The sequence below is a fragment of the Alligator mississippiensis genome, chromosome 15 (genome assembly GCF_030867095.1).
Source record: "Alligator mississippiensis isolate rAllMis1 chromosome 15, rAllMis1, whole genome shotgun sequence".
Lineage (NCBI taxonomy): Eukaryota > Metazoa > Chordata > Crocodylia > Alligatoridae > Alligator > Alligator mississippiensis.
Genome location: NC_081838.1, coordinates 8,667,593 through 8,692,567, shown reverse-complemented (window position 1 = coordinate 8,692,567; position 24,975 = coordinate 8,667,593). Strand labels below are relative to the sequence as shown.

At 54.8% G+C, this 24,975-nt stretch overlaps 2 protein-coding genes across 4 annotated transcripts in view; both read right to left on the bottom strand.

Moving 5' to 3' along the window:
* Positions 1-2,417: 2,417 nt before the first annotated feature.
* NPFF (neuropeptide FF-amide peptide precursor) lies at positions 2,418-4,328 on the bottom strand. Its single transcript, XM_014609497.2, has 3 exons — positions 4,203-4,328; positions 2,964-3,088; positions 2,418-2,547 (listed from the first exon to the last, which is right to left on the bottom strand). The coding sequence occupies exons 1-3, from the start codon at positions 4,326-4,328 to the stop codon at positions 2,418-2,420; spliced, it is 381 nt and encodes a 126-aa protein (XP_014464983.2).
* A 2,614-nt stretch (positions 4,329-6,942) lies between these two features.
* The window catches only part of LOC102560267 (cyclic AMP-dependent transcription factor ATF-7), an 87,318-nt gene continuing 69,285 nt past the window's right edge, over positions 6,943-24,975 (bottom strand). For all 3 annotated transcript variants that reach the window (XM_014609633.3, XM_006273357.4, XM_019484427.2), the window contains 4 exons: positions 24,352-24,504; positions 22,538-22,735; positions 19,651-19,759; positions 6,943-16,845 (listed from right to left, as the gene is read on the bottom strand). In XM_014609633.3, the coding sequence (XP_014465119.1) occupies positions 16,628-16,845; positions 19,651-19,759; positions 22,538-22,735; positions 24,352-24,504 (678 nt within the window). In that variant the 3' untranslated portion in view covers positions 6,943-16,627. The remainder of the gene's footprint in view (positions 16,846-19,650; positions 19,760-22,537; positions 22,736-24,351; positions 24,505-24,975) is intronic.

The following is a 24,975-nucleotide window of genomic DNA, read 5'->3' as shown; positions in this document are numbered from 1 at the left end:
ATTACAGATGGAAATCTTTCCTGGGCCACCCCACACCATGACTCTTTACCACCAGGGGACTTTCCCAGAAATTGCTAACCGGTCTTGCCCAGTCCAAAGTGCAGCGTGGCCTCGCCAGGCTGCCAGTTGACACCCCCAAAGTCATTGTACTAAGCATATGGACTGAAATAAGGAATGGATTTGGGCTGAAATTATGGCTGGAAATCACTGGGGGCTGCCCCCCACTTCTAGCCACAGGGGCACAGCGGTGCCGGTGACCCTTGCCCCCCTTTGGACTGGCCCGTGGCTCCTGCCTGCCCAGGGCCCTGGGGGGCCCAGCCTGGGAACTGCCTCAGGACCAGATTTGGACCTTGGAGCTGCCGACCGTCCAGGAGCAAGAACCAAACCACCCCCCAGGCTGGGCTTGTCCCCTGGCAGCATCAGACCGGCCGGCGGGCACCCACGGACCCTGCTGCAGGGGGTCTGGGCCAGGGCAACTGAGTCAGCAGCCAGGAAATGAAGTGGCCTGGAGGGAACAGGGCTGCATAGCTGCTTTCCTTTGTGGGGGGGCAGGAGAGGGGCTGGGGGGGTCGGGGAAGGGTCAGGGGCTCTACCCCTCATGCTGTAATTTTTCTCTGCCCGAGCAGAGCCCAACCCCGGGTGCCCCCCTGTGACACAGGGCTGCACGCAGAGCATGGTATCCCCAGCCTGGGTGCAGAGAGAAGCTTTGAAGGTACAAAACCCGGCGGTTATTGAGAATAAAAAACACGTCAGTAGTGCCAAGCTCAGATCTGGGGGGGTTAGGGTGGAGGCAGCCTTCACCCCCCCATCCCACCCGTCTTCACCAGCATTGGATCCCGGCTCCTGAGGCTCCCAGCACTCCCCATTGCCCCCGTCAGGCCGTTTCCAGCTGAGGACAGCAACATGTCATCCCAGCTCTGTCCAAAAAGCAGGTCAGGGTCTTGGGCTGCAGGGGCAGACTCCAGAGTGATGGGCTGCAGCGAAGGTGGGTGGCTGCCCAGCTCTCCCTGCCCCTGGTACCCACCTGGGGTCAGGGCCGGGGCTGGCTCGGGGCCGTTGGCACAGCTCAGTCCTGTAGGGGCCGAAATTGCTGGACCAGGTCCAGCCGCGGGATCCGCTCCAGTAATTTCCGGGCCAGGCTCATGGCGTGTTGGGCGTAGTGCTGCAGCATCAGCTCCACGGAACTGAGGCGCGAGACTCAGGCCAGGTCCCCGTGTGGGATCGCCTGGGACCTGGCCGAGTGCTCCAGGAGGAACTTGAAGTGCTGGAACTGGTCGTCGTCCAGCTCCTGCAGGAGCCGCAGCAGCTGCTCGGCCATCGCCATTGCCTCCCCCTGGGCACCGGGCACACGGCTGGCATCATGGTGGGCTCTGGGGATCCCTACGACCCTCGCTGCCCCCAGGTCTCAGTGAACCCCGCATCCCACCCTGCTGCTCCAGACCCATCCCTGTCCCAACGTTAGACCCGTGGCCCCCCTCCCAACATCCCCAGTGCCGTGCCCGGTGCTCGGCCCTACACAGACGCACCACGGCTCCGGTCTTCGGCGTGGCTGGATCCAGTCCCTGCCACGCCGAGGCAGAGATAGCTGGGGACCAGGAAGCTCCAAACCCAGAAAAGGAGGCCACTTCCGTTTTGTGTTGCTTTTGCTATTGTTGGGACCACCCTCAGCAGCAGGTGCCCCTGGAGTCGGGGTGTCCCTGGATTGACAAGGGGGTTAGCTCCAGGATGGGGTCACCCCAGGAGGCTAAAACTGGCTCCGTATCCCTGTGTCCTTATTCTCAGTTCCCTGTTCCTTTTTCAAAGCTAATCGATGCCCAAACTTCTTGTCAATGCCACCGGGAGACTGTCCTGAAGAACCTGAGTTTGGTCCTGCCCAGCCCAAAACGCGGCCTGGCCGTGCCAGGCTGCCAACTGACGGCTCCCCCTCGATGCCCACTGTACTAAGTATATAGGCCCAAATAAGGAACTGGCTTTTGTGCTGGAAATCTCTGGGGGGCGCCCCCCACCTCCAGCCACAGGGGCACAGTGATGTGGGTGACCCTCGGCCGCCTCCCTTGGACTGACCCGTGGCTCCTGCCTGCCCAGGGGACCTGGGGGTCCCAGCCTGGGAGTGGATTTGGACCTCAGAGCCATCGACCACCCTGGAGCTAGAACCAAACCACCCCCAGGCCGGGGGCACCTTTGTGGGGAGGGAGGCGAGGGGCTGGGGGCAGAGCCCAATCCGGGTGCCCCCCCAAAGGCAGGGGTCTGGGCTGTGGGCCCCGAGGCGCAGGGCAAGCAGAGCATGGCACTCCCAGCTCGGGCATCCGGCTTTATTAGCTGTAATGAATCCGGGGCAAGGGGGTGGATCCGGCGGTCGCTGGCCTGGGGGCCGCTGGGTGGGGGGGTGTCTCTGCTGCGGTCCCGTGGCGCCGGCGTCACTTCCTCCTGCCGAAGCGCTGGGGCGCGGCCATGCTCCAGAACTGGGGGGCCGGCAAGTCCCAGCCCCGTGCACTGAGCCGGGCCTCTGCCCCCGGCCCTGCGCTGCCCCGTGTCTCCCGGCCGAACCTGCGGGCATAGGGGCACTCAGCACTGGGATGCAGGGGGCACCGCTCCCTCTCACCCACCTCCAGGCCGAGCGTCATCTCTCCCACGCCCCAGCATGGGGGCACCGGGATACGCCCGGCGCCTGCCCCAGCCCTGTCCATGGGCTCAATTCCTCCCCTGAAGTGGCTCGGGCAGTCCCCACCCAGGCTCTTTTGGAGGCAGCTGCCTGGATGGGCTGGAGCCCTGCATCCAGCCTGGCCCCAGCTCCAGTCAAGCGGTGGTTTCATGGGGCTTTGAAAAGTGCTGGGGGTGGGAGGGTTATATAGATACGACCCCCCTGGTACGGTTTCCCACCCGCCTGGCAGCTGGGCTGGATCCTGCTTAGTTTGGGGGAGCCGGGGGTGGACTGGGGGATGCTGGACGAGGGCAACACTTACCTCTGGGGCTGGAAGAGGAAGGCTGGGCTGCGCGCAGGTCTCTGCAGGCCACGCAGCAGTGAGCGCAGCAGGGAGCCCAGCGCTGGCTCCTCGGGGGGTGCCCGCGGCCCCAGCTCCTCGCTGTCCTGGGGAGGCAAATGCAGCCAGCTGAAGCCCCTGGGGCACAAGTCAGGGCGGGGTAGGCAGGGCAGGATGAAGCCCAGCCAGTGGTGTCACGGCAGTGCCAGCCCCAGAGGGCAGGCAGGGGTGGGATGGGTGCTAATGGGGGCAGGAGGCCAAGACCTGGTCCAGCCCAAGTGCCTCCAGCTGCCCCCAGCAAACCTCAAGGGCCCCGTTCCGAGCCAGGACTAAGCTCCCTGGGCCCGGTCCTGGGTTTCGTGCTGCCCTCAGGGGCAGCTGGTGCCCAAGGGGCTGCTCCTGCTCCTGCCCCTGCCCCTGTGCTGGTGCGGGGGGAGGACTGAGCCCAGATGCCTGGGTGCACAGAGTTCCCCCCCACCCTGGGGCACTACGATGCCCAACACACAACGCCAGGCATCCTGGACACCTGGGTTCCTCCCTGACCCTGGGGGAGTCCCATTAGGATTAGGGTTAGGAAGGTCCCTCCGTGCCTCAGTTTCCCAACGTGGAGCCCTGCAGTCTCAGGCATGGCCCCTGCTCCTGGGAGCGGAGGCTACTGCAGGGCGGGAGACCACCTCTGCACCCCCCGAGCCCCCAGCTCCTGTCTGGGCCCAGGGGAGCAGGCAGGAGCCTGCCTTGGGCTCTGAGGAGGGACGGAGATACTCCCTAGGGCCAAGGGGGGGGATACTCTAGGGCCAAGGGGGGCCCTTACCCCAGCTCCCACCCCCCAGACCGCTCCAGGGTCCTTGCTGCCACCTCCCCGCTGCAGGTCAAAGGTCAACGGTGGTGGGGGGCTTTGCTGATGGGTCCCTGGGGTCACAGCCCTCACAGCCAAGAAGCCACAGGCCGGGGGGGATGGCAGGAGCGGAGGGAACCGTCATAGCACAGTGCTGCCCCTGTGCCACAGCCTGGGCACGTGGGGAAACTGAGGCCCGAGGGAACCCAGGAGATCCGGCTCCTCGTCGCCACTTTCCCGCTGCAAGGGGTGGACCTGAGCGTCCCGGCTGGGAGTCAGAGCACCCCTGGGGCTGCTCCTGCCCCTGTGCTCCTGCCCCCTGTGCCCAGCACAGCGCCCCCTTCTAGCAGCCCCGTGCCCATGGCTCCCTCCCGGTGCCCCCTTACCAGCAACTGGCCCAGCCTGTCAGCGTAGCCCTGGAGCTCATCACCGGGCCCCTCCCTGGCACCCTCGAGGCTGCGGGCAGCGCCGGCCGCCAGCAGTGCCAGCACCAGCGCCAGGCGGGCGTCCATGGCTCCGGCTGCCTCCGCGCTGCCAGCGCCGCCCTTATATCCCCGCGCGCAGATGCCCAAGCCGCAGCCGGGCCTGGGGATGGCGGCGTCATCGCTGGGGCTGGGGGGGCTGCGCCGGTGCTGGGCGCGCAGCCAAGACCTCCCCAGGAGGACACGGTGCTGCCCTGGGGGCCGTGGCAGCAGCTGATTGCGAGGATAAATCCGCTCGACGGCCCTGCGACGCCAGTGACGGAGCGAAGCCAGAGGGGAAAGGGGTCCCTGTAGCCACCCCTCCACCCCTCCCCGAGATGCAGCCGGATGGATGTGGCTGCCCGGCGCCTGGGCATCCATCACGGGGAGTGGGGCTGGGAGGACCTGTCTCCCCCAGCGCCTTGTCCCGGCTTTAATGAAACCCATTTAGCAGCGGTGACAGTGACAAGCGGCCACGGGGACCTGGGAGCGCAGCTGCCTCCCTGCCCCCCTCCCCCAGCCCTGTGCCCAGCCCCACGTCGGGGTCCCCAGGGTGGGAGCTGTGGCTGGGCCCCCCCTCCAGCCCCAGGCCTTGCAGAGGCCTCCAGCTCCATCCCTAGCCCCTCCCAGCCTCAGTTTCCCATCCCAGGAGCACTGAGTCCCTGCTCAGCCCCCCGCCGGCTCTGCATGGGACAGAGGGGCACAAAGTGGCCCCAAGCCTGGGGATGGGGGGCAGGGAGGGCTGTGCCCCCCGGCAATGCCTGTCCAGACTGCTAGACGGGGCCCCGATCCTGCAGGGTTGTGTAGTGGGCACCCCTGGAGCTGGGGGTCCCCTCACTTCCCTCCCAGGATTAGGGGGGGGGGGGGGGCTTTGTAACCTGCTCTGGGCCCCCCCACGGTGGAGTGTCGCTGCCATCTAGTGGCCACAGGCGCTATCTGCAGCCACGTCCAGGGTCAAGGGCAGCCAGGCAGAGGCAAGCGGACTCAGGCTGCGGCGGGCCCAGCTCCTGGCACCGTGCTGGGGTCTAGCCCGTGACTCTGCGGCATGTGGGGCTCATCCTGCCATGGGGGGACGCTGGCCGTGCTGGGCTCAGCACTGGTTGTGGGAGCAGAGGGCTGGGCTGGGCTGGCTGGCACCGGGTGCCGTATGGACCCGGGCCCAGGCATGTGCCCCCAGCACAGGCTGCACCCCCGGGAGCAGGGGCAGGAGGGCTGATGCCAGTGGCAGGCCTCCTGGTCAGCAAGAGACAGGTGGAAGGGGCAGTACACGGTACTGGGGGATCCCCCGAGCCACCCCAAGCACCCAGTGATGATGCTGCCGGCCCCAGGCGCTTCACCCCAAGCACCCAGTGATGATGCTCCCGGCCCCAGGCCCGGTCACCCCAAGCGCCCAGGCCTGGGGAGAGCTGGAGTTAACTTCTTAGGGGCTGGAGGCTGCCGAGACCCCTGAGAGCTGGGTCCTGTCCTGCCCCCCGGGGAAAAGGGCGGGCGGGCGGGCATGGGTCACCCACCCCCTGGGGATGCCGTTCCCTGTCGTGGCAGGGGCAGCTCGTGCCCCGTCACAGCCTCCATCCCCATCCCCATCCCCATGTACCTGGCAGTTCCCATTTCTGCTCCAGGACTCAGCAGCGGGTGCTGCTGACCGGTCCAGCCCCTGCCTGGCCAAGGGCCCCGGGGACCCTGCTGGAGGTGCCTGCGTCCTGGCTGGGTGGCAGTGCCCACATCCCCATAGCTCTCGCCCTGGCCAGCAGCTTCTTCAGGGGGCGGCCGGACCTCCAGAACCTCCTCCTGAGGTTCTGGCAAAATTTCACCCCCGACCTTTTAGTTTTTGGTCACCCCATCCGTGGCTCCACGAAGTCCCCAGACCTTCTGGTCAACCTCTTCCTGGCCCTGGCCAAGCGGGCCCTGTACTTGCCCAGGAAGGAGGCTCTGGCCGGGAAGGTGCCTGGAGGCTGCAGGGTTGCTTTTATCTCACTTGTCCATGCACGTACCCGGGCAGAGCACCAGCGGGCAGCGTGCACCGGCTCCTTGGATGCCTTTGAGGGCCGGTGGGTGCAGCCCACATGCTTTGCTTGGTGTCCCCCACTGCAGCACTTCACATTTTGACCCCTTGACCCCGTTACTCCTATCCTGTTTTTGCTGTTGCATCTTTCACCCTTTGGCCCCACAAAGAGGCTATTCGTTAGCTGGGTGGGCCTTAAGGCCCATATTAATATGGAAGTTACAAATAGATGGGAGCAGCTGGAGCCTCTGCCAGGCTGAGTGCCCTGATACTGCCCAGCTCCCTCCATGCCTGGGGCCTCTCCCGTCCCATTGCCTGAGCCACGAACTCCAACTTCCCACCTGGCGCCTACCTGCAACCCAAGTTTCATTGCCAACCCTGGGAAGAAAATTCCCACCCGAGCGGGTTGGTGACTCTGCCTCCCCTCCTGGGGCACTGGGACCTTCCCTGTCCCGTCTGGCATTTGCTGGCCAGGGGGTATCACCATGTCCAGGCCTCAGACCCAACAGATGAAGGAGACTGGGCCACATCCGTTGGGGCCTGTCCAGATGGGAGACACCGACCCCCACCCCAATGCAAATGCTGCACCCTTGGACACCTGGCGCTGGGAAGCAAGGGAGGAGGACGGGCAGCGACAAACAGACCCAGGCGGCACCGTGTGGCTCCTTGTTAATAGTTTAATGTTATATCTGCAGCATAAATAAAAGGCACATTATACGTTTGGTAAGAACAGTGGCTGGAAGGACACGGCGGGAAGTGCCCGGGGTCGGGGAGGGGGGGCGTTTCTCATACAGCCGAGGGCACTGTGCCCGCCCCCCCTGGCACCCGGCCCCACGCTAGCTCGTGAGGACCCGCTCACAGGAGCACTTCGGTGAAGAGGTCTGTCTGCTCGGGTCCCCCCTCACCCCAGGCCTGAAAGAGCCAGGACTCGCGGGCCGGCCTGGGCGCCGGTGGGGACCGCCCGTTGCCTGAAGGATGGCGCGTCTGGAGGAAAGGCGATATACGGCTATATAGTCTATATATACTCATAGATATGCGGCTGCTTTATAGATACTACACCCGGGGAAGCGCTGCGGGGTGCCTTGGGTTTGGTTTTTTGTTTTTTTTTTTCTTTCTTTTTCAGTTTTTTTGTTTGCTTTTTTTTTTTTGGTTCCTCCTCTCCTGCTACATGCACCCCGGGCAGCTCTGGTACAGCAGGCAGGGATCCAGGGTCTTTTGTCCGAGCCCTTGGGAAGAGGGAAGGCGAGAAGGCTCTTCTCCCCGGCCTGACAGAGCTGTTCGAAGCGGACGGGGTTAGTGCCACAGGTACGTACAATTGCTGCCGGCTTCGCTCCGAGGCTGCAGGTTCCAGCATGCCAGGCCCAGGCGAAGCCCTGGCTCTGGCCCTGCTCAGCGCTCCTCCACCCAGGGTCTCCTCCCTCCCAAATCCCTGGGCCTGGTGGCTGGGCTTTTCTCCTCCAAGGAGAGCCCGACTCCCTGCTGCAGCCTGTGGGGCTCAGAAAGAGGATTTCCTCCTCTGTGAAGTCATCGGAGCTGTTTGGGTTCAAGTATCTCGGAGCTGGAGCGAACAAGCAGGGCCTGGGGGATCCCTTGGGCCTGGGGTTCGGGCCCAGCTGACTCTGGACCCGCGTTTCCTATTAGCACCGAGTCATTCCTTTCTCAACACACAGCTGTGTCTTGATGCAACTACCCACTGGCAGAGGCATCGCCCCTCTCCTGCCCTGGCCTTGGGGGCGAAGACCCTCCTCTCCCCAGCACTGCCACCCTCTACTCTGCAGTGGCTGCAAGAAATGGCGCCAGACTCAGCTCCCGATCCCATCCTCTCCTCCCTGCCCTTTAAAAGCCACAGCAAAGCCATGCAAGGCACACGCTCAGCCCTGCCTTTGGCCCTTTCCACACCCTCAATGTCTAAGACGCGGCTCTGATTGTAAGACAAGGGGATGGATGCTACCCACCCATTACACCCAGGCATCTAAAGGAGACGGGGTTGTTCTAGTCCTTCATCATCGCTCCCTGACATCCCCCAGGGTTTGATATGCTGAGCCTTTCTGTGCCTTAAGCACTAGCACCCAAAGTGTAAAGCAACATCCTGAGGAAGGGGGGGTTACGAGCAGCCCCAGATGCTGGCGCCCCTGGCGCTGCCCCCACAAGAGAAGAGATCAGGGGAAATGGGCTCTGCCCCCCCACTCAATTCTGCACCTTGCAATGGACAGGGCTGCTGCAGAGGCTCCTTCCAGCAGGGGCACCAGGGCCGCGGGCAGGACCAGCCCGGTCTGTGCCAAGGCATTGAGGCTCTGCACTGCAGCTGAAGACATGGAGCCGGTGCTGGAGATGGGTCCTGCTGCCTTTTCACTGCCTGCTCCAGTGCAGAAGTGCCCGCAGCATAGGCTGGAAACAGAGGCACCGTGATGGAGCCCCTGTCCTCGACCCCACCAGGATGCAAGCACATACTCCCTTGCAACAAAACTGCATCCCTTTGCCAAGGGCAGTGGCAGCGCAGGGACCCCCTATCACCCTGCTGCAGGAGAGGCGGATAAATGACCAGGCTGAAGGACAAACAATTGCGTTGGGCAAAGGAGACCCTGTCCTGTCCCATCCGGAGCCTGCTGAGGCCTGACGGCATCTAGACACTGCTAGGGAACCTGCAGGCCACGGGGAGAGGGAAGCCAGAGCCAAAGAGCAAGGCATTTCACTAGTGGAAACATTGATTACTGGAGAAAAAACAGCTCACGACCCTGCAAATGCTGCCAGACCCTTCACTGTAACCCTCCCCTCCCCAAGAGCTTGCTGCTTCGGAGCTGAGGGGCACGTCCCTGAAGCAGAGATTCACTGCAGACATCAGCCCACGTTAGACGAGAAAAAAATACCAGAAGGGAAAAGAAACCCCCTGTATAGTGGTTTAGGTCACAGAGCAAGGGGATGGGCAAGAGCCATCTGCACAGAAGAGGGCAAAAAGACCCCATGACATGGGGCCGTGTTGGTTAGTGGTTAATGCAGGGGGGGGCAAGGGAAGTGGGAGCGTCCCTGGCTCAAGGCAATGGCTCGCTGCATCCTCCAGGCAAACAGGGGGACTTGGTAGTGCCTCATGCACCTGATGTGGGACGCAGCTGCCTTGCCTCGGTCCCTCACCCCCCAAAACAGACGGCGCGCTTGAGGGAAACTGGTCCCAGAAAGGAACTGCTCCTGGCAGGATGCACTCTGCCACCCCAAAGACCCTCCACCCTGCTCAGCCCTCCTCTGCCCCATCTCCCCTCCGCCGGGGACCGATCCTGACCTGCACCAGCACGGGGCTGGCAAGGGCGTCCTTGTGAACTACACTGCAATCACGATGAGACCTGGCTGAGATCTGAGGCGTCTCATTTACTACCCTGAACTCACGCAGGAACCAACAGACCTGAGCTGAGTGGGGGACTTCTCCACCCTGCCTGGTTGCAGGACTTTGCTGCACCCCCGACCCAGCCCCACCCCAAGACACTTGCATTTAACACATCCGCGCTGGCCAGTGCCCAGCACGATCCCTTCCGTGAAGGCCCCCCGTGAGCCTGTCATTTCACAACCAAAAATACCTGACCCCAAAGACCGCTACAAAGGATAAGGTTACTCTCCTTTCTGTGTATACTGTAAAAACAAAGTGAAGCGGGAAATGAAGCGATGGGGAGCCCAAGGGAAAGGCAAATGGGGCCTGCTCCTCTCCCAGCAGACAGCTGTTGGACGCCCGGGGATTTTTTTCTGGTGCGCTCCAGGATTTTTACATTTTGTCGAGTTGCAGCGACGAGGGAAGCCGAGGCAGACTTCTTGACTGAAGTTCTACTCTGGACGCACGGTCGCATCCAAAAACGATCCCAACTTTGATTGCCTGTCTTCACTGGATGGGCTGGGAAGAAGAGAGAGAGGACAGAGGCATTTCCTTCTGCTATGAGCCACGAGGGCAAGACCCGCTCATTCCTCCTGAGAACGCGGCGCTGGTGCGCAGGGGCAGTGCCTGCCGTAACTGCTCCACAGCTCATTCATTAGACATTCGCGGCCATCGCAGATGATAGCAAACAGCGATGGGTGATAAGACAGACCTCGCACTGGTCTGCTTAGTCCCTGCTCACCCTGGCACTGAAACGCAGCCTTCGATGCTGTGATGTTTCTCCGGTCTTGTGAAACCAGTCACAGAAACAGCGTCACCCCCGAACGACTATAAAGCAGGCCAGGCAGAAGGACTAAAGATCACACAATCCACAACGCTCCACATCCTACCGAGAAGGAGAGATTCTCGCACAGAAGAGGGGAGGGAAGGGGATGGATTGAAACTGGTGCTAGCCCCAGTTTGGGCTTCCTCCTTAAGAGCCTGGCAGCAGCAAGGTGGGAGGGTGGTGCTGGTGGGGGGAACAGGATCCACCCTCAGCTCCTCAAAGCTGTCCAAAGATGTTGGGAAGAGGGGACGAGAACCACGTGCAGGGACTGTGGCTTCTGCTGTCCCCAAGCTACCAACAATTCTCCAGACCATACAACGATAGCACCTCATCTGCAGCTATTAGCCTTTGCCCAAACAGGTTAGTATGGAACTGCTTTAGGAGAGGGAGACAGGTGGTGAGAAAGCAGCTGGGGGCTTGAAAGGAAGAACCAAGCTGTGGTTTGCATTTCTCAGTTCACTGACGACGAAATGCGTTATGCTGCTAGGGACATAAAGGCTTCTCAGGAGCTCTTAACTTGGCTTGGCTCTGGGCTGGTGTTTTCCCCAGGCCACCTCTCACCAGTGGGCTTGCTGTAATTACATTTGTGATCTTTACTTCCCCGAGCGCTACCCAGAAATACCAATGCCGCCGTACTTAAAGCAGCCCCTGGTGAAAACCGTTTCTCCCGCCCTGCCTCCAATTCAGACCTTAAAATAGCACTGAAGGAATAGGCCAAACCAACCCAAATGCTCATAACGCTATTGTCTGGCTTTTCATAGCTGTGCAAGTCTCAGGAGCCCCAGCTAGCCCCTAGGTTATAGCTCTGACTAGAGTCCTTCAACCCCAGAGGCGATTAATGAACATGCACAAGAGCGGCCGGCACAGCCACTTGCTTGGAAAGCCTTTAAGACAGTTCCTTTCTCATACAAGAAGTGTTTTCTGCATGCAGCTCACTGTCGTCCTACATCGGGGCCTGAACGGATTTGCTATGGGGGAGCGAGGCAGAGGAGGCTGGAGTTCACTTGTGTGGCACAATGATGCCAGGCTCCCATAGCTCGGATTAGCTTCAACAGATGAGGACTGCTGTCTCATCGCGGGACCGGGTGCTCCGTGCAGTAGGACAGGAAGGTGCCAATGGCTAGAGATGCTTTGTGTTCAAAAACCAAAGGGAAGCAAACCTTCTCGTGATGCTCAGCATTCAGGCTGCTTCCCAGCAAGAGGTTGAGTGGGAGGATGCAAAATGAACTCAAGCTTGTAGACAAGGGGATTCCTAGCTTTTAAAGAGATCTTCGCTCTCTCGTTTGGGAGAGAGATTAACTCCATGCCCAGGGCATGCCAAGGCGACTCAGCCATTCAGACCGCCCAAACCTCTAGTGTCCCAGCTTTGCCCGTTTCCATCCGGCCAGGCTCAGATCAGCTTGCTTCTGATCGAAGCGAAGGACTTCCAGAGATGGGCTGGAGGCCGAACAGTTTTTAGCAAATGGTTTCACTCAGTGGCAAATCCCAGTCGAACTGGACCCTGGGGAGGAAGAGAACATCATTTTTTCATGCTGATAACTGGTTCAGGAGCCATGGCTGGGGTGGAGGCTTACTGGTGCTGGGACTATTAGTACTGGTCCTGCCAGCGAAGCCAGAAGTAGCAGGTGGAAAGGTTCTGGGCCTCCAACAGCCTCTCCTAGTTTATTAAAAGAAGTTTCGATCTATGTGGCCTGCACACATCTGAGTGGCCCTGCAAAGTCAGGGAGCCAACTCTTTTCTGCACCTCCTTCCCCCAGAAAAGTCTGGGACCCTGTCTTCACTGCTAAGAAAGCTGCAACTAAGGCACTCGGCAATCCCAAGGTAACACCATGGTGCTGAGACAAGGCACTTTTGTTTTAGCGCAGTGAATGAGGTGAGGCCAGCGCCAGTGGTGGATGCAGGGTTGACCTTGGATATTTACTTTGCAGGGAAGGTAAAGCACTTGGTCTTCACCAGCACAGCTCCATGTCCAGTCATTCCTGGTTTCAAGGTGTTCGTGGCCTGAGTCATATGCTGGTGCCAGTGATGAATGCCCCATTTCCAAGGAGGTCAGGGAAAGTCTCGAGCAGACTGTGACCGCATGACGAAGGACTCTGTTCTCACCAGCTGCATGCTCAGACTTCCCTGGGAGATGGGATAACATCTTGCGGAGGCCCGAATTCACTTTCACCTCTTCTGGAGAGCAGCAGAGAGCTACTGCTTTAACAACACAAAAACGTTTAATAGCGAATGTTACTTTATCAAGTTCTGTAACGTGCACGTTTGAGGAAGCACAGGCAGCTTGGACCCCGATAATAGTCACTATAAGCCATCAGGGTTGCTTCTAGCACCAGCTCCAGTGCTCCTGCCAGCTTTGGGAGCTTGACGGGCACGGGCTCTGATTTGCACCAAACACACCTCTGATTTACATGCTGAAGACCCCAGGACATAAGAGAACTGACTAAATAACAAAGAGAAATGCTGAAACAGACCATTCAAAAGATGTGCCAAATAGATAAATACAAATGGGGTAAGGGGAGGAAAAATTTCTCATCTCCAAGTCCCAGCAATGTGAGGCGCCCCCTGTAACAAGAGAACCAGTACAACTAACCCTGCAGCATGCATTTAAAATCGTGTCCCACCAGTTCCTTTCTAGCTCTCCCCACTTCCGAGCTCCTGGTGGGGTGTTTAGTAGCTGCTTGAGAAGCACCATAAAGATTAATGCTTTATACACCATTTGGAAGCTGGAATTGCAAGCTCTTCCCAGGGGGTGGAAAGCTCTTTTTCCCAGCTTGGGAAGCTCAAAACTGCGAGGCACAAAGAGTCAGGCCCGACCTGGGGGAGGGTGGGATGGGGTTTTAAGGTCTGCGTCAGCTACGTTGGCAAGTGCGGGAACTATTCCTTGTAAACCAGCATTTCAACGACACGCAACGTGCTTTTAGCTCCTTGCTTGTCTCACCGCTCCCCTCTGACAACCGTGGCTTTTTGGCAGCAATCCAGGACTTGCTGGTAAGTGCCAAGATCTCAGACTTAATTTTTAATCCCAAAGGGTTAAAATCCGGAGTTAAAGCAGCAGCTAGATTTTACACTAATGTCCCAATGTCCATGGGAACAGACTCGCGCACCTCTCCAATCCGTTCCACGTTTTAGTAACTAATGAGTGGGATGATGGATGTGCTTCCAGCTGCAGCGGCTTAAGCCTGGAGTACCTACAGCCTTATACTCTTCCCCCTCTTGCTCAGCACCCCGGGGACCAAATGTGTGGCAAAAACACCAGCCCCTCCTACCCCTGTCAAATCTATTTGCCTTCAGAGAGCAGAGAAATGCCTTGTAGAATAGGGCATAAGACCAAAGAGCGGGCTGCTGTGTCATTTCTACCCTCTTCAAGTATTTCCTGGACAAAATCTTTAGGGCACAATTCATCCAAAACAGCATCACCACATTTGCACCAACTTCTGTGCCAGTCCAAGGTGCTCAAATGCAGTTGCATTACAGCTCATTTGAGGCTGGCAAGCAAAAAGATGCTATGAGGCTCTGACTGCTCACTCTCCATACCAGGATGTACGTTGTTTCAACTCCCTGCCTTGAGCAAGGAAGAGGAAGCAGGCTAATTCCCTGATCGTGATGCAGACGCAGTTTGGACAGAGTTGCTTTCCACAGAACAACAGAAGGGGATATGTATCGATCTCCGTAGAAGAGGAGCAAAGTGGTTTCTGAAGGCCAAAGCAAACCCATCACGGATACACGCCTCTGCACGCTTGTCCAGTTCCCACTGCAGGTACCACCCTGGCCCCCAGGTATATACAACTGCGCAGCCTCGAGATGCTGGAGACCCTTTGCAGTTGAGGGTCTTTGAAGGCTGTTCTGTCCATGTGTTGGGCTATCAATAGGCAGCAATGACCCAGCTGGCTTTGAGTGCTAACATGAGTCTCCTGGCTGGAAGCAGAGACAGAACAACTTTGACGTGACAACTGAAGTCACAACTATGAACCCAGATCTGCAAATGATTTCTTGTAGAAGCCACCGGGCCTGTAGGAACTACTTCTCCACACAGCGAAGCATAAACAAGAGGCAGACAGCTTTCCTGCTGTTGTATTAGACCTGTAATGTGACATTGCCACTATTTCTTTCTGTCTTATCCCTTTCCGGATAAAGGACCTTATCCCCCTACACCTTGTCCAATCGGGCTGACATCTGCATGGCCTTCAAAAGAATCTGCCACACGTTACTGCAGCTCTTTGTCACCAAGGAAACAGACACCCTGTTGGGATAGCAATGCCAAAGGCATCTGTCTATATGCAAATTCTATATATAAACAGCTTTAAAAAAAAAGGACTGGATCGAGAATGCCTGCTTCAGGTTTCTGAACAGAGAAGAACGAGCTGCTGTCTCCTGAACGCCCTTGTGAATGCAGGAGGGGAAAATAACAGGAGTATGAGAGTGCTGGGCACTGTGTTAGGACATCTAAAAGGAAAACCCAGGGGAAAGTAAGGCAGAGAAATCTAGAGAAACCTGAAGGAGAAAAGATGACAGATCCCATCACTAGAGAAACAGCAAGCGGAATGATCCTCTCACTATGGGTTCAAATGCCACCCTCCCTTTTTGGTTTGGATTTTGCTGTCCCTGGAAGATATTCCAAGTCTAAGTAAGCCAAACTATCGACTTTGACAAACAAACTTGGGTCAAAAGTGGCAAGTGCAACCTGAAGACATGCAGAAAAGACTAAATGAAGGAGAAGAATCCTTCAAGGGGAAAAAAAAGATGAAGCGCTGACAGTTTTATGGACCGACGGGTTTGTCGCTGTAGCACAACCTCACGCGGCACCTCTTCCTTTCTCCCGAAATACAACCTCCAACTATTGTTCGGGTAGCAAAGGGTCCCTGACAGCCTGAGGAAACAAGCATACGCGCTTTGGCAATAAGCAGACACAATTCCAAGTGCCTTTCAAATGTCAAGGCTGGTTTTTAACCTACCCCGTGAAACTGAAAGCTTTATGAATCCTTCATTTGCTCGGGATGAAAAGCAATGGATGCCCCATTACCAAGAGCAGAAGACAGCCATTAAGAAAAAGAGGTAAAAAGGCCAGGCAAGAGCGAATATTGTTCCACCCTCCCTCCCCTTGTAACAGGCAACTAACGATGATTTAAGGCCACCGCTTGGTAAGATCATTAGGTTAAACATAAGCAAGATGATCCTCTGAAATGCATGGGGTTTGTTTGTTTAAATTCACAACTTGCTGAGATATGCAGGGGACTCTGTAGCAGGGTAATTCCGCGGCTTGCATTTGCTCCGGCTCATCTTATCATACATAGCACAGAGTGGCTTCACCCTGGCAGCCTGCCTTCCCGTTGTAAGGAAGATTTATCACAGGCCCTTTGCCGCTTGGAATGAAGGTACCTGCACTGCTAGCAGCTACAGCATCCCATTAAGAGAGAGAAGCACGTGAAAGGTTTGCAGGTCCCACTGCTGCAGAAGTGGCTGCGAACATGCACTTAACCCCCTCGTCCCCAAATGGCAGCCATGAATAACGGTCACCCGTGTGCAACTGGAAGTGGCTTGAAACACACAGAGCTTTGGCATCTCGGAGATCTGGGGCTGCCCTCAGCATTTCTAATGGCTACAGCCCGAATCAAAAGCTCAGACAGGGCTCCACGTCCGAGGGTCTGACATGTCGGGTCAGTCACAGCGGTGACAGGAGAACAGAGATTACTGGAAGCAACATGCTGTTAGAAATAAAATGACAGCACCACGAAATGTCACGGCCTCCCCAGAGCTACATGCCTTTGCTAGAGGGTGAATGTAAAAAAAACAAGGGGGTGAATACGCCAACAGTAACCACCAACCACAGGAGGTTTAGTGTTAATGGAACCGGCACGTGCACGTGAACCTTGCCAGCTGCTGTGGGAGGGAGGCTCTTTGTGTTCTGATGACTGCAAGTTGATCGATCACCACTAAACGTTCAAGAGAGGCCTCAAATCAGAAGCTGACCTGCAGGGACCGGTGGTCACATGATATGGATTGGGGCCAGGCTCTGTATAGGATATGCAGTATAAGAAGCTCCGTAGCTGCCCTTAACTCACTTTTAAAAAAAATCCACATCCGCCCCCGGTAATCAGGGACTTGGTTATGATCAGTCTCTCCGGCTGCAAGTTCTTATGGGTTAGTTCTAGGTCACGTGGTCGGTGACATCATCTGCCAGCAGACTGGGACTGTGGAGCCATAATGACGTGCGACTGTATGGGCACGCTCAGTTCTGTCCTTTGGCTTGCCATCTGAGTGAGGACTGAAGTGGCGACAGCTTCGGCGGCTGAGCGGACGTTGAGCCCGTTGGGGGAGGCGGTCACGGAGCTGTGTTGGATGACGGGGGCGGGGGAGCCTGTGGGCTCAGAGCTCTCCTTAGGGCTTTCTGCTTGACAAGGAAAGAAGAAAACAGCGTGGTTAGAAGAAGACCCCTCACGGTGCATTTAGACAGGGCTGTGGGATTGAGACCCAGTATACTGAGACTGTGGGCTTGTCACAGGTAACACCAAGTGCTGCCTTACACTCAAGGAACAGTTGATGTGGATCCCTTTCACCCACTGCTGACATGCATCTGCCTATGGTCATGCACCAATACGACGTAGCACATTAGGACAGGAAGTGAAAAGGAGCAGGAGCCAATCACAACAACCGGGGGAATCTAAGGAGCTGGAAAATTAACAACCCAAGCGAGGGCCTGGCTAACCCAACCCTTTTTATTTACAAAAGATACCACAGGAATTTTATAGACCTCGAGTTCGGAAGCGATTTCCAGCAGACAAGCGTTAACTTCAAAGCCAGGATGGCAGGGCTTGCTGAACTGTTTCTACGCTAAATCTCTTCCCTCAGTAGAATAAATGCACTTTCCTATGTGTTGCTTCCTGGCATCGCGCGTGGTTTCAAGGCCATTCAGCCCAGAGCCCGAACGATTCTTCTGGAGTCCGCCAGACAGACACACAGTAAAGTACCTAATGGAAACCCTGTTGCAAACACCGGCTAGTGGCTTCCCTGTGTTTTTGTACAAATCACCCCTTTCGCTCCTTATTGTTTTCTGGAATGTTAAAATCAATTAGTGTGCGTTACGAACTGCTTGCTTCTTCTGTGCCTCTCTCCTCCTGCTGAAGCTGTGATGGAGGATGGGATGGGAAGCAAACAAAGCCAGCAAGCTTTTTCTGCAGTCTAATTATGCTGCCCCCCCCCAGCAAACACACACAAGGTGTTCCCAACTTTGGGTTCAGTTCATGTGCAGGGGTCTGTTTGCAGGTGGGAATCTAGACACACAATAAAGACAGGGTGATCAAACTGAATTCTTTGGGGGCAGAAGCTCATTATCTACCAAGGACACAGAAACTCTCTCCTGCACAGCTGGGAAAGATGGATTACAGCAAAGATACGGTCACCTTTCTCTGAAGCAGCGTGTAACAGCCTGAGGTGGATACTTTTTACACACCAAAGGCTATAGCCTGCTGTCACCAGAAAAATCTGGGGAAGAATTTATAGTCTCATTGTGCACAGCTGAGTGTATTTTAGGGTTCAGATTTCCTCTGGGCACTTTCATACTGCTCTGTTTCCCCCCTTCCCCAAATAACTTTTACCTCTCATCAGTGAGGCATTGGCTAGGACTTTGCAAACATATTGAAAGATGCAGCTAGCACAGCAGATTTTAAAAGTGGCTTGGGGGTGGGAGGTAGGGTCGAGCCGAGCCATGTAATAGTTTGGCATCCCAAAAAGGAGATTTACAAGGTATTACAAATAAAACAACCCAACTGTACATAAGGCAGCTGTAATTCCAGCGAGGGAATCTGGCATTTTTGTTTAAGGACCTGCTTAGTCACAAATCTCAATAATAAAAAAGCAGCCAGGGAGGAGGGGGGAGGGGAGGGAGGTGTGAATATCATTTTTATTATTCAGATGTGCGATGAATTCCTATTATTGGAGCAGACCGACTGTGAGGAATAATAATAGGAACTGTAAACTTTGGAAGTTAACAGGAAAAATCATGTCGCCTCTCTGCATTATACACAGAGACAACACCTGTCTGCAAGGCCTGAGGGATAGGGAGGATTTTCACGACCACATAACTCAAGCTATGAGTCACTGTAACGAGTGAAAATAAACTGGCTATGCCAGGCCCTGGAAGGCACATGTTCATAGGAGCAGAGTGCTTTGGAGACTCAAAATGGGGTGGCCGTCAGACACGTGGCTGTGGAAAAATGGCTCCTTCTTACTTCTCCTATATGCTCGGTGCACCTTCCATCTTATTTTCTCCATCCAAACAAGTCTCTAGCTCATGTTAGCTCTGTAAAAGCAGACACTGCTCGCTGATGGATAGACAGCCAAGGCCCATTCTGCCTTGAGCACCATCCAAAGGCCGTCAGACAAATTCCCAAGCACAGAATCTTTATTGCCAGGGCTGACTTAATGGGCAGAGAACTGAGACTAGGGTTTTTCAGATCCCAAGTTGATTACTGTGAAGGAGGAAGTTTAATACTAATAAGAAAAAAAAAATCTTGCTTGTAAAAGGAAGGTAATTGGATGTGAATTGCAAGGAAGGCTGATATGAAGCCTTGTGATGTCACGTATGTAGTCTGGACTTTGACTGCCAGCGAACTCTGCACTGAGCAGGCAAAGAGAAAACCAAGTGTTTTGGCAGGCAGCCTGGGAGAGGGTGGAGGAACAGAGCCAGACTCAGGGGAGAGACAAGAGTCTGCGCTCTGTGTGTACACAGAACACTTCATCCTGCAGAGAGATACCAAGGAAAGATAAACTTCTTTGGTTCTGTCTAGGCACAGATATTGCGGGGTTTGATCAACTGGTCTGCACTGCCAGGTCCGAAGTACCAGAAATCAACCATCTGGCTATATGGTTCCTATTGCAAGTCCAGTTTCTTGTGGACATTAAGCCCCCCATCAGTAAAACTGCTATGGAAATTAGCACTAATTGGCCTCTTTTTTGGCAGGGTCGGCAGAAAAACTGAGACCCCTCAACTCCCCTCTTCCCACTTCCAAGTGGATCTCTCTGAGACCAGGATACATCACGCTGGGAGATCCCTCCACTGTCACAGTCCATGCGGTGAAGGGAAGACGCCTGGCCACATGGCTCTGCATCTCGTATCCTTCATCAACACTAAGGCTACACAAATCTTTTATTTAGAACCACGCCGAAAAAGGGCCCAGCCAAAGTCTCCACTCACCCAGATACCCCTGTGTTTTCTTCTGTAGTGCAGTGACTGGGCAGTCCTTGTGAGCCAACAGCAGCTGTTTAAGTTGAGCAACTTCATTCCTCAGTAGTGTAACTTCATTCTGAGGAGAAGGACACATTTCTATGGGTTATGTGGGTTCACAACAGCATCCCTCAGCAATGGCAGGATATGAATCTACAGCTCGCAGCACATCACCACCAAGATCTGGATTACTACAAACTATACCTTCATAGGCAGGTTCTGGGGAGCTGCTGGTTAGAAGACACAAAGGTCTGCCTCCTGGTTCTAGATGTAAGTATGTGCACACTGCCATACCTGCCACCAAGCAGAGAACAGAACGCACTACTTTGTTTGAGCCCGATTCAGGTTCATAGATGCCAGGGTCGGAAGGGACCTCAACAGATCATGGAGTCCAACCCCCTGCCCTGGGCAGGAAAAAGTGCTGGGGTCAGATGACCCCAGCTAGATGCCTATCCAGCCTTCTCTTAAAGACCCCCAAGGTAGAGGAGAGCACCAACGCTCTTGGAAGCCCACTCCAAGTTTTGGTCACCCTTACAGTGAAGAAGTTTTTCCTGATGTCCAGCCTAAATCTGCTCTCTGGCAGTTTGTGACCATTGCTCCTTGTTACCCCTAGAGGTGCCCTGGTGAACAGAGCATCTCCGGTTCCTTGCTGCGCCCCCCTAATGAATTTGTAAGCTGCCACAAGATCACCTCTCAGCCTTCTCTTGCGGAGGCTGAAGAGGTCCAGGTCTCTTAGTCTCTCCTCATAGGGCTTGGCCTGTAAACCCCTAACCATATGAGTGGCTCTCCTCTGGACCCTCTCGAGGTTATCCACATCCTTCTTAAAGTACGGCGCCCAGAACTGGACGCAGTACTCCAACTGTGGTCTGACCAATGCCGCATAGAGGGGAAGTATCAACTCTTTGGATCCATCTGTCATGCATCTGCTGATGCACGATAATGTGCGGTCAGCTTTGCTGATAATTTTGTCACACTGATGACTCATGTTCATCTTGGAGTCTGCTATGACTCTGTGATCCCTTTCCGCTTCTGTGATGCTGAGAGGGTCATTCCCCAGCCAGTAGGTGTGCTGGATATTTTTACACCCTAGGTGCAGCACTCTGCATTTGTCCTTGTTGTACTGCATCCTATTGCGTACTGTCCACTTATCCCACCTGTCCAGGTCTGCCTGCAATCGTTCCCTACCCTCCTGAGTGTTCACTTCCCCCCACAATTTAGTATCATCCGCAAACTTGGACAGAGTAGACTTCATGCCCACATCCTGATGGAGAGGTAAAAGTCAACCGACGCCTCTCAAGTATATCAAAGGGCATTCTCTCAAGATGGCCATCCAGGATGCATCTAGATGTGAGCAGTCATGAAAACCATGTCTGTGGCATCCAACCCTTACCCAGTCACGGGCTACATTAACAACATGACTTGTGCTAAGCTGTGCAGAATACTACATCCACTCTTAAACACGTGAAGTAGTTGGTTATGTATGTGACTGGAGACTAGTTGGACCTTTAGTCATCTATGGGACCTCATCATCACCTCCGCTTTGTAGACAGGGAACTGAGACAGAGAGATTTAGATAGCATGGCCAAGGCCACAAGGGAAGTCTGACAGAAGACAAGGAACTAAACTCTGGTCCCTTAAGCCACCTCCCTAACCACTGTGCCGTTCTCCCTTTCAGAACTCACTTCACCCGTCCATTTCAACTCCACTTCATAACTACATTATCCTCTCTCGACTCCAAGGGAAAAAATGCTCCTGTTTTCAAAAGCTTCCAAAGTCAATACTGCCATTAACTGAATTTTTAACCTTAACTATTTCAAGGGTGGGGAGAAGGAAGGGCAATGGCTTTGAGTGAAGTTTGAGGAGTGTGTAAAACGGATTCCCCTATCCAGAAAACCCAGTCACCTGAGCTCCCAAATTAGCTATAATTATCACCTGAAGAGAATAAAAAATGAACATACACTGGATTATTAAAAAAACACTGCAGCAGTCACTGAAACCCAACAGGAGAGAAGGCCCAGAGTAGGCATAAGTTCAATCTTCATGTCCCTTTCAAAGCTTAGCCATTCTGTTAAGAATATTAACAAGTGGACTAATTGTGACAGGAGTGGAAATATTCTCGTTGGTCTGTAGTCTTCAATGTGTCATTCTTCTGGTGGGCACGGCAGAGGAGGGGGATGCTGCACTGCCACAAGCCATAGCTGCCCCTCTTCCTTGCTCACCTGTGGTACCAGGCCCAGATAAAAGGGGATACAGCTGGGGTTGGTTATACTTACTCAATACCAGCTGAAAGTTCTCCTTCAGGCTGGGAGAGTTTTCAAGGCTGCAAACACAGCTGCTCCCCAGGGCCTTGATCCTGTTCTTAAATCTACATTCAAGATGTAGGATGGAGCTACTGAATGCTCTAGGGAGCAGCCTTGGCAGGGTTTTCCATGCAAGGGGAGGAAAACAAGAAGCAGCAATACCCAGTTCTCCTTTATCTTATACCTCATTCAGGACAAGACCCAGACATTAATGCTGGGCAAGGGGCTGTTATTTACTGCGTGAGAGCGAGGGGGTGGAAGTCTGATACACTGGAATAACACCTCTTTTCTGATACCTTTGGCTTATTCAGGACTTGTTCTTTTATAAGTATTATTCCATTGCTGGAAAAATCCATACAAATCCTTGTGAATCAAACACAGAAAAATTAAACAGGCTACAGAAACACCCTCCAATTCTTCTAGCCAGAGTCTGGTTTTTCAAGGAACAATGCTCAAGTGTGCGAGACCTCTGGTCTCCTCTTGAAATGGCATCCTGGAGCTTGTGGTGCAGCCAGGCTGGCCTGGAGGCATGCCAGGCTCCCCAGTTACATACTCACGCTCAGCTGGATGTTCTGTGTTGTGAGCTCCTCTGCTTTCTTCTCTAGGGAAGACACCCACAGCTTGCGTTTCTGACGGCAACGGGAAGCCGCAGCACGGTTCCGCTCTAGGAAACGCTGCCTGCGCTCGTCTGGGTCCTCGTCCATTGTGCGTCTCCGCCGGCCCCCAGTGCTGGGGGTGGGCTGAGCAGGGGAGACCTGGGGTGAGAGGCGGGGGAAGGAAGAGAATTACTGAAGCAACAGTCTACCTACACGTGATGAAATCAAGCAGTTGGTCACATTGATTTTACCAAGGCCAGAAGCCTGTAATAAGAGTAAATTCCAATTGCTGGATATATGCAGAGCACAGGCACTCTCAGGTGTAGATTCTGAAGCTAAACACCATTTGGATTTTCTAGACAACTTGAGGCACTTCAGACACCAATGAGTTGGTGCTGAATAGGTCTGTCAAGCCTTAACTAGAGGAGAAAAACGAAGCTGAGAAAGCAAGCGTCTTGTCCAAGGAGGAAGGGAGTTTGACGCTCAGCTTTCCTGATTCACAGGTGTGGACCCTGTTCCGATCACCATCTTTGTTCCGGGGCACAGAGAGTTGTCACAGAACAAACAATGCATGTTAAAAGCACAAGGTGGTCTTGGTTCAGGGCCCAATCTTGGCGTGATGATAACTTAAATATTTATAACAGACACATCACTTGGATGGAGGTTGCCACTGTACTGGGTGAAAGGAAGGGAGTAGCTGGTATTTCTTACAGTGGACTGAATCCACTCACTGCAGTCTAAATCCCAATGCACTAGAATTCGCCCCGTAGCATCTGCCCTCATCAAAGAGTAAAGCAGCACTTTTGTGCTTGATCCTCTTAGAATCTACCTAAGCTGCAGTGCAGAAAGGCAGCTTAGCTACCCAGAGCCATCTTTCCCAACAGGAATCTCTACAGGCTACTGTGCATCTCCCCTTGTGAGCCTTTAGGACATGATTGGTCTTCAGCTGTGCTCTCCAAACACGTTAAAAATTCAGGGTATGACCGCAGGGGAGGCCCTGTGAACTAACTAAAGGTGCGAATCCAAAGTGCTTAGCTAAAACTGCATTAAAACTGCATGTGGGCAACTCATTTACAATTAAAGTGACTTTAATTCACTTCCAAAACTGAATCAAATTACTGTTGTGTCAGTTCTGATCAAGAATGGTCATGACAGGAGTGAAACGCAGCAGTTTAAGTGATCCACTTGCTAAGTTAATTTGGATCGACTTGCCCGGGAGCCTAGAGAGGCACCTAGCTAAGCAGCATTTTCTAGTGCTGTGGTCTCCTGTTTTGTTCTGAGGGAACAAAGGCAAAACCAACAAGGGCAAATTGTCCCACAGACTCTGCGCTGTCGGCTTTGCTGCCCAGGCTCTATAATTACACGGCCACAGTCTGGAAGCACAGTTACACTTCGCTACTCACTGTCAGGCAGCATATGGATATTAAACTTTTGGAAGGCTGTCTAACTGACGGAGCAGGTGGTGCTTCTGATGGAAGGCTGGCATTTGGTTAGCTGGCAGGAGCAAGTGGAGTTGATTGCCTGAGAAGGGAGTGTTTAACCCTCGTAATTGAACAGGGAAAAGATAGCTAAAAACACTCTTTCCATGCTCCAGACCTTGTCAAGGAAATGTGCCTGGTACCTACATTTTTAAAGCTGCATTGTCTGACTGGGATAACAAGAGAATCCAGCCCTGGTGGGAAGCATAGAGGTCTAAGCAGAGTTCAAGAGATTGCTCCTCTCCTTCCGCAAGAGAGGACCTGTCCTAGAACAGTCCTCATTCCTCCACCACTGACCTGGGGCTGGGCCGGAGAAGGAGCATCAGGGTGCTGCACAAGGATCTGACTCTGCTCTGGGCGGGAGGTCACCATTGTGCTTGCCGATCCCACCACCATGCTGCTTCCATTCAACGAGGAAGAAGCCTGGTGCGTCAGGCTGGCCTTCAGCCTCTGTGAAAGAAGAAAACAGGAGTCACCTGGGTTCAATCCCCTGCGTTCTGCACAGGTAATGCTTTTAATCAGCCTTCTCCAGTCACTGGAGGCAGGTGGGCCTGAAGAGGACATGTTCCTCACAGTCTAAGGGCTTGATTCAAACCCAGCTGAAAGTTGTTACTATCTGGCTCCTGTGAATTTAGAGGGAAGTTCTCACTCCAGGCCTGTGGTGTCCACACCACAAAATTGCTACAGTGGCTGGTACTAATCAGGTGCTCAGATGGCAGGCTCTGCAGAAAGACCATGGCCCAAACTATGACCACTTCTCTCTAACATGAAATGAGTCAGGTTATGGCTGAGATGTATGGAAGAACTGGGAACGATTTTAAGGGGTTTACAGGCCCCTCTCCTTCACATACAGTCACTCTCACACATCCTTAACAGACCACTTAGCCCACCATGGGTTCTAGCCTAACTAGTGTGGAATGC

What these genes read in the sequence shown, in the direction of transcription:
- NPFF (XM_014609497.2), bottom strand. Translation starts at nt 4,328, where the DNA reads ATGGACGCCCGCCTGGCGCTGGTGCTGGCACTGCTGGCGGCCGGCGCT. An exon ending in ACAGGCTGGGCCAGTTGCTG is followed by an intron (nt 3,089 to 4,202) that starts GTAAGGGGGCAC and finishes TTGCCTCCCCAG; the next exon opens with GACAGCGAGGAGCTGGGGCC. An exon ending in TTCCTCTTCCAGCCCCAGAG is followed by an intron (nt 2,548 to 2,963) that starts GTAAGTGTTGCC and finishes CTATGCCCGCAG; the next exon opens with GTTCGGCCGGGAGACACGGG.